We start from the raw sequence: 9,678 nt of genomic DNA, 5'->3' as shown, positions 1-9,678 counted from the left end.
GGACACGGGTTCAATCCCTGTTATGGGAAGACTCCGTATGCCTCAGAGCATCTAAGCCAGTATACCACCACCATCTAGAGAGCCCGTGATCTGCAACTACTGAAGCACGCATACTGCGACTACTGAAGGCCGTGTGCTTGGAGCCCATGCTCTGCAACAAGGCATCTCAATGAGATGCTCATGCACCACAATGAAGAGGGTAACCACTGCTCGCTGCAACTAGAGAAGATCTGCAAGCAGCCACGAAGGCCCAGAACAGCCAAATATTAATTAATTAATTATTTTAAAAAGTATACCTGAGCTAAGGTGAAGCATCCATTTTAATGTTTTGAAATGCTTGTTCAGACAATTTACAAAAGAAAATGCACAAATACAACATACACAATACACACACAATACACACACACAATGCACAATACAATATATACAAAACATCCCTACCTTCACTAATAATCAGTATAACAATATAAATTAAGGGAATAATACTGTAGTTTTTTCATGATAGAGAATTTAAAGGTTTGACAAATATGAAAGAAAGTAGACAAATATTTATACTTCTGTACATACTATATTTTAACATTTTTAAAATTAGCTAACATTTTTGAAAGGAAATTTGACAAGAATTGAATTTATAAAATAGGTATACTTTGGCCCAGCAATTTAATTTGAACATTTTATCCCATAGAAACATACAAAAAGTGCACACAAATCATATGTACCAAGATGACATAATTATTCATATTGGTGAACTAGAAACAATTTAAAATTCAGGAAAATAGTTAATGGATTATATTACTTTCTTGTTATTTAATATTTAGTATCTTTTTAAAACTCACAGGGACTTTTTTATAGTCAGGAAATACATCTATAATAAGTTCTTGAGAGAAGAAAAAAACCAAAGTTTAGTAGAATAAAAACTGATGTCCTGTACTAAATTACTTTAATATATTTTATTATCTACTCAGGAAAATAAATTTAGAGAGTTTTGTTTTTTTACTTCTGGGGAAAATAATTGGTGTTTTTGCCCCAAACTTACATGAAGCAATTCTGCATATTTTAAATTTTGACAATGTGCAAGTGCATATTTGTACAGAATACTTTTAGACAATTATTATTTTTTATATTATTGAACTATAGTTGATTTACAATGTTGTGTTAGTTTCTGCTGAACAGCCAAATGATTTAGTTAAATATATATATATATATATACATATATATATACATATATACACACACACATATATATATACACTAATATTGTTTCCATTATGATTTACCACATGATATTGATTATAGCTCCTTGTGCTTTACAGTAGGATTTTATTGTTTATCCATCCTATATATAATAATTTGCATCTGCGAATCCCAAACTCCCCATCCTTCCCTCCTCCACCCCACCCCACTGGCAACCACAGGTCTGTTCTCCGTGTCTGTGAGTCTATTTCCGTTTCTTAGATATATTTATTTGTGTCATGTTTTAGATTCCATATATAAGTGATATCATGTGGTGTTTGTATTTCTCTTTCGGACTTACTTTGCTTAGTATGATAAGCTTTAGGTCTATCCATGTTGCTGCAAATGGCATTATTTTATTCTTTCTTAAGGTTGAGTAATATTCTGTGTGTGGGTGGGTATCACATCTTTATCCATTCATCAATCAATGTACATTTAGTTAAATAGTGATGCTATAAACATAGGGGTACATGTTTCTTTTCAAATTATAGTTTTGTCTGGGTATATACTCAAGAGTAGAATTGCTAGATGTTATGGCAACTCTATTTTCAGTTTTATGAGGAACCTCCATATTGTTTTCCATAATGACTGCACCAATTTACATTCTCATCCACAGTGTAAGAGGGTTCCCTTTATACTCTCCTGCATTTATTATTTGTAGACTTTTTAATGTTGGCCATTCTCACTGGGGTGTGGTGGTACTTCATTTTAGTTTTGATTTGCACTTTAACAAATTATGTTGATGAGTATATTTTCATGCACCTACTGACCACCTCTATGTCTTCTTTGGAGAGATGTCTATTTAGGTTTTATGCTCATTTTTTGATTGGGTTGTTTGTTTTTTTGTTATTCAATTGTATGAGCCATTTCTATATTTTGGGATTTAAGCCCTTGTTTGTCACATCATTCACAAGTATTTTCTCCCAGTCCATATGTTGTCTTTTCACTTTGCCTATGGTTTCCCTGCTGTGCAAAAGCTTGTAAGTTTGATTAGGTTTTATTTGTTTATTTTTACTTGTATATCTATTGCCATGGGAAACTGATCTAAGAGAACATTGGGACAATTTACAGCACAGAATGCTTTGCCTATGTTCTTTTCTAGGAGCTTTATGGTGTCATGTCTTATATTTAAGTCTCTAATCCATTTTGAATTTATTTTTGTGTATGATACGCCAATGTGTTCTAATTTCATTGCTTTGTATGCAGCTGTGCAACTTCCCCAACACCACTTGCTGAAGAGACTGCCATTTTCTCATTGCATATTCTTTAGGCATTTATTATTTTATTTACTAAAGAGCTTACTGTTTCAGAAACAGTCAATATCATATAGTTCTATTTGTATGCTGTCATTCCAATTTGTTTTTTATACAATATAGAAAGAAATGGCTCAGACCCAGTGGGTTCCAATAAAATGAGAGCTTTGTGTTTCTCCAGTACAGAAGGTGCTCTATGATGTATAATATTTAAGACATGCTCTCTTGTTTCTCAAAGATCCCTTGGGGTGAAAATAAATTTAAGCCCCTGGCTCAGAAAGTTGGGAATTCCCAGGGCTTTTTAAATTTTAGCAGAGGTTTAGGCACCTAGGAGACCCTCTCTTGGTTTGTAAAGTGCCGTTCAACAACCCAGTACTAGATGTAAGGCTCTCCTTCTTCATACAGAACATCCTCTGGAGTTCTGTGCCTTACAGGGAGTCTTACCACCAAGTACATCCAAGAGTGAAAAAGTCATTCATTGCACAGTAAGTAAAGTACTTCAGACATAAATAATTTCAGCTACAATTACAAACTTGAGGATGCCCATTCAAGTAAAGTAGTACAATAACAACCAGCTTTCCAGGATAAAGGGACCAACAGGAATGGCTAGTGTTGATGAGTTAGGATGTGTGGGATTAAATTGTTTGGAGAATCCTTCATTTGATAATCAGTAAATTTTAAAGTTAAATAATTGGTTTAATTTTATTTTTGTTTTCTCCTAATTAATAATTACTATAGTCATGACCAATTTAAAGAATATTTGTTAGTGCTACGTGTGCATATGTGTTTACATAAGCTACATTTTTAGATTTCCAAGTTTTAAGAACTGTTTTTCTTGTTTTGATAGCTTTCCCTGAGTCCTGAGACCAGAGTCTCATAAATATAATTTGCAGACATGCATTAGATTTAACTAAATCAGCATGTTTTGTTTTTAGGTTGTGAACCATGAAGAACATAAATGCTTTTGCAAATTTTGCAGGTTTTTCTTTGTCCTCTCCACCTGACCTCATTAAACAAAACAGTTTTGTTATTTTTTTTTTCCACTCTAAATTGAGCTTGTGCTCACTAGAAGTATTTGTCATCTTTTTTTTTTTTTACAAGTTCTAAGATATTTGAATGAGAATTTGTGCTTTAGAAAAATAGTCATTCAAAATCAAAGTTAATTTTCCAGATTAAAAAAATAAAGAATTGACATAGGTGAAGAACTGTTCTGCTAGTATTTTGAAACAGTAATAAAATTTGACAGCCACAATATTTTTTATCCAAGTTCTCTTTAAAATCTCTGTAATTTTAATGGTGTCATTCTTACACAAACAGTATATCTGGTCTTATCCCAACTAATGCTTCTTCAGACTTCCTATATGCCAACTTATCAGAAAAGCCTTCCTCTAGATTCCCAAGTTAAAATATATACAGTGATCTAGATATAGATGTAAACTTGGTGTGTAACTCTAAATCAGACCTTGATATATTGTAATAACTTTTATGTAAACTTTGTTTTCCAATTGTGTTGGCGTTATTATAAGCTCTTTTCTGTTTTATGTTTAATCTTTCTAAGTACCCATTAAAATAGGTATAATTGCACATATTTGGACAAGTAATATTAGTTCTCAGAAAGATTGAATTACCCTCGGGATCATATGAGAAAAAAAAATGATAAAGCTAATTTTTAAATCATAATAGTTAAGTTTCTTCCATAATACTGCTTTATTTCTCACACATGTTTGACTCTCTAATGTTTAGAACAGTACCTGACACAAGCAGGGCTTCTCATTAAAAACTGCATGATTGGTACAAGGAGGTAAAACATAACATAACAACATGACATAACAAGATATAAATGGGAAAGCAGGCACAATAGAATTTCCCTTTCAGAAGCTGTAATAAAGATGGGTTTAGAACCAAGTTTTTTCTTTGACCAAAATAAATAAAGAAACCAAAAAAAAAAAAAAAAATAGACAAAACATGACTAAAAGCTGAAATCAAAAGGATTATATTCTATTAGCTGTTTGAAGCTCAGGTTATGATAAAGCAAGAAGATTTTATGCTAATAACAAAGATATATGCATGACATATGTATGTGAATGAGTATGTTTATATATATGTTTATGTGTAAATGTAGGATATTTTTATAACAAGATGCATTACGTGATTTTAACCTGCTTCTACCTGGGCATTAGTCATTTTTACTTGCATAAGGTAGAATGTTTAAAATCAAAGTGGCACTTTTTAAAACTTTGTGTAAGAACTTGGCTTCTAGTTGGGCTTTGAAGAGAAAAATGAACACACGGCACATAAAACACTCAACATTCATATAGTATTTTGATGTACACTTTTTTATATATATTAAGTACTTTGTTTGCTTATGGAAATTCAAGTACTAGGATCTAGTAAATGTGTTCTGGTTTCAGCGCTGCATGCAGTGAGCATCAGATGTTCCTTAATTATTTTTTCTAAAAGTTTCCCACCTTTCTTCCTACCACCTCCCTTCCTTCCTCTCACCATCTCTCCATTCTTTTCTTCCGTTTTGCTTTCCACCTGTATCACTGTCTTATTCTGCCATTCTTGCTGCTCCTGCTGCTTTTTTACTTTATCCAACACATGTTTAAGCTGCTATATATTGAGCTGGAACATTGGCTTGATAAACTACAATTTCTTACCAATTAGTATTTTCTTGTCAAATCAGCATGGGATTTTATTTTATAATATCTACAATTTACTTACACATGTATTTGTTTTGAACTGAATACTGTAAAAGCTCAAAAACAAATGCTTTGACTAACTTTTAGGCAATATGCGGTGTGCTTTTGCTCTGTCTTATATAATTAATCCTCATAGCAACATTTAATATAGCATCTTTATTATAAATTTATTAAAAAGAAAGCTTGGAATTATTGAAATCAAACAAGTTGTGTCAGTCATTTTGCTAAGTCACTTATTTATAAAAAAAATTTATCATAATACATAAAATATTTTCAGAAAAAAATCTCACTAGAGAAAGAGGCATGTGATCTCAAATACTTGCAGATTAGTTGATAGGGTAGAAATATAAGAAATACTTTCTAGAAGACGCAGTATCTGAGATTAATTTTTCAGGACTAAATAGAAATTCACTGGGTATGTAAGAGAGAGGGAGGAGCAAGTGATCCAGCCAGAGGGCTTGTCTTGAGCAAAGGTATAAAGACACAGAATGATAATGCATAAGGCTAGGGCTCCCAGCACCTTCAGAATTATTGCAACAAAATACAGAGCATAGGGATATCATTTATATTAGTGATGAACTTAGAGAACCTTGCACATCTGTTTTGTAAACGTATTGTGCCTCATAATAAAGAAGCAAAGGAAATTAAGTTTATTTTGTTGCTTATGAGAAAATATTTAAAAGGGTACAATGTAGTCTTGTTGACATTTTAGAAACTTACTATGAAAACTGTAGGAACAATGTATTAAAGGAGAAATACTAGGGGTAGAGCTTTCAGATAAGAAATGACTAGTTTGTTTAAGGTAAAGAGCAATGTTAAGAGTTAATAACAGTAGCCTTGAGTTGAGACCTGGGTTCTATCCCTGGGTTGGGAAGATCCTCTGGAGAAGGAAATGGCAACCCACTCCAATACTCTTGCATAGAAAATCCCATGGATGGAGGAGCCTGGCAGGCTACAGTCCGTGGGGTCACAAAAAGTCAGACATGACTAAGCGACTTCACTTTCACTTTTTAAACAGCATTTATATCTGTCTTGTGCGTGTTCAGTCATGTCTGACTCTCTGTGACCTCATGGATTGTAGCCCACCAGGCTCCCTTGTCCAGCAGATTCTTCAGGCAAGAATACTGGAGTAGGTTACCCTGCCCTTATCCAGGGGATCTTCCCGACCCAGGGATTGAACCGGCTCTCTTGAGTCTCCTGCATTTTTAAGCAGGTTCTTTACCATTTGTGCCACCTGGGAAGCCTATGTATAGATATATCTATATGTATACATATATATGTATGTAGATCTACATATATGAAGTGAAAAAACTGAAAGTGTTACTCGCTCAGTCATGTCCAACTCTTTGTGACCCCATGGACTGGATCTTACCAGGCTCCTCTCACTGTGGACTTTTCCAGGCAAGAATACTGAAGTAGGTTGCCGTTTCCCCCTCCAGAGGATCTTCCTGACCCAGGGATGGAACCTGGGTGTCCTACATTGCAAGTGGCTTCTTTTATATAGTGAGGCTTTTTTTTTTTTAGTCATTTCCCATTAGAACCTTATGGACAGTAGATACTGATATCCTCATTACACAAAGAGGGAAGGAAGCACAGAAAGATAACAGCCAAAGACAAATGACTGATTAGAATGGAGCCATCTATTGAACTTGACAGTCTGGCTCCTGACTTTGCTTTTCACAGCTACATTACCAACAGTAAAATAAACTGGCATTACATTTACGATAGTCTCATCAATACTAGGGCTTCCCAGGTGGCACAGTGGTAAAGAATCCACCTTTAATACAGGAGCCACAAGAGAGGCGGGTTTGTCCCTCCGTTAAGAAGATCCCCTGGAGAAGGAAATGGCAACTCACTCCAGTGTTCTTGCCTGGAAAATTCCATGGATAGAAGAGCCTGACAGGCTACAGTCCATGAGGTCACAAAAATGTCAGACATGACTGAGCGCATAGTCCATCAATAGTATTTTTGAATAAAATACATGAAAAAGTTGTATGGGTTGGAAAGGGTTAAATTAACTCTTATGCTTAGGGCATATATTTGAATTTCCTGTGAAGCAACTGGCTAGATACGTCTTTGTATCGGTTGAACACATGTTCAGAAAACGTATCTGGATTGAGTATGAAAATTTGAAAGTTAATTGGAGACTTTAGAATATTCAAATTGCTCAGAAATTTTATATGAACCATAACATAAGAGAAAAAGCATAAATGTAAGCCAAAGAGTAACATAGAAATACTCTAAGTTTCTAAGGAAGAAAATAAATATAGAGATTTAGAGCCCTTTGAAATAGAGGAAAAACGAAAGTCACTGCTCACAAAAATGGATAGAATTAATGTTTTTTTCTATGTAGTATATGGACCACTTCAGTTCAGTTCAGTTCAGTTCAGTCGCTCAGTCGTGTCTGACTCTTCGCAACCCCATGAATCGCAGCACGTCAGGCCTCCCTGTCCATCACCAGAGGGAATCAAATAGGTGAATGTATAAAACGAAATAGCCTGATACCCATTCCAGCTATTAATCAATTTCTAGTAATGGAGATCAAATTATTTCACAAACTACAGTGACATTTCCTTTTTGAATTGACTGAAAGGAAATAATTACAGAAGATATCCCTAAAGAGATACATTTTAATGAACTACAATTTGATGAGTTTTCAATAACATGTAAAATCATGTGATTAGTACATCAGCCATGATATGGAACATTTTGATCTTCCAAAAAGTTGTTTCCTGCCTATTTGTACTCAGTCTCTTTATACTCCCTTTTCATCTCTAAAATCTCTGGTCAACTATCACTGATTTTGGCTTTTCTAAAATTTCATACAAATGAGATCATACAGTATGTGGGGTTTTGTATTTGCCTTCTTTCACAGAGCACAAATGACCCATTCAAGCTATTGCCTCTATCAGGAATTATTTCCTTTTCAAATTAAAGCTTATGGATCTTTGCAATATGTGCATCAATTCAACACTGGGTGTATGTTTGGTTTCTTTCCTTTTTCTTTTTTTTTTTTTGCTATCATGAATAAAGCTTATTTGATTATGTTCAAGTCTTTCTATGGATATGTGTTTTTATTTCTCTTGGGCAAATTCTTAGAAGTGAAATTGCTGGGTACTGTTAAATGTTTGATAAGAGTGCGTGTGACTTTATGTGAAACTGCCAAGCTGATATCCAAAGAGGCTCTGTACCATTTGTATCCCATCAGAATTTCAGTTGTTCCATATGCTCACCAACACAGTATTTTCAGGTATTTTTAATTCTAGCTATTCTAATGGTATCTTATTGTACTTCGCATTTACATTTTCTAAATAAATAAAGATGTTGAACATTTTTTCATGTGCTTAGTTGCCATTCATAATATCAAGAGGAATAATTATGAAGTTATAAACCAAATTTTGAGTTTTTCATGTCTTAATTTTGTAACTCTATGTATAGGCAATCAGTTTGCTTTTAATCAGATTTCCTGACACACAATCTCTCTTTTATAGGGTGAGAAGCATCTTGGACTTCAGTCTGACCTACACCTTTCCATGTGGTCTTTTAATCACACTGTTTCTAATTGGCCCACCTTCTCCTTCATTGGTATACCTGGTCTGGAGGCTGCCCAAATATGGATTTCCATTCCCTTCTGTCTCCTGTATCTCCTAGCCCTTATGGGAAATGCTCTTCTGCTTATCCTGGTTAAAGCAGAACATAATCTTCATGAACCTCAGTTCTATTTTTTGGCTGTGCTGGCCCTTACTGACCTAGGCCTTTCATTGTCTACAATGCCTAGTGTCTTGGCTATCTTCTGGTTCAATGTCCACTCCATCGGCCTGGATGCCTGCTTAACCCAGATGTTCTTCATCCACACCCTCTCCTCAGTAGAATCAGGTGTCCTGGTAGCCATGGCTTTTGACCGCTTGGTAGCTATCTGTGCTCCACTGAACTACACCAGGATCCTGACGCACTCTACTGTCGCCTGCCTTAGTGGAGCTGCTGTCATACGCGGTGCCACCCTGGTGGCCCCTCTGCCTTTCCTCCTCAGGACCTTTCCTTTCTGTGGGGCCAATATCCTCTCACACTCTTATTGCTACTACCCTGATATGCTGAACTTGGCCTGTGGGGACATCATTTTTAGCGGTGTCTATGGATTGGTGTTTGTACTCTTCACATTTGCAGTAGACGTTGTCTTCATCTTAGTTTCATACATGAAGATCTTGGCCACTGTTATAAAGCTGGGGAATCAAGACAGAAACTGGAAATCACTGCATACCTGTGCCTGTCACCTATGCACAGTATGTGTGTTTTACCTGCCCCTCATCAGCTTGGCAGTGCTGCATCACTACACCCAGAACACTTCCCCGATTCTATTCACCAGCATGAGTAATGCCTACCTCCTCATGACACCACTGCTCAACCCTCTTGTCTACAGTCTCAAATCCAGGCAGATCCAGGCTGCTCTGCGCAAGCGATTTTGGGTTCAACGTATTATTGCTGGAGAATGA

At 35.4% G+C, this 9,678-nt stretch overlaps 1 protein-coding gene across 1 annotated transcript; it reads left to right on the top strand.

The window, feature by feature from the left end:
• Window positions 1-8,721: 8,721 nt before the first annotated feature.
• On the top strand, window positions 8,722-9,678 carry OR51AB4 (olfactory receptor family 51 subfamily AB member 4). The gene has a single exon (NM_001390364.1). It carries the CDS (start codon window positions 8,722-8,724, stop codon window positions 9,676-9,678), a length of 957 nt encoding a protein of 318 aa, NP_001377293.1.

Source organism: Bos taurus, chromosome 15, assembly GCF_002263795.3.
Source record: "Bos taurus isolate L1 Dominette 01449 registration number 42190680 breed Hereford chromosome 15, ARS-UCD2.0, whole genome shotgun sequence".
NCBI lineage: Eukaryota > Metazoa > Chordata > Mammalia > Artiodactyla > Bovidae > Bos > Bos taurus.
The sequence above is the reverse complement of the archived record's forward strand: the minus strand, read 5'-3'. Positions and strand labels throughout refer to the sequence as shown.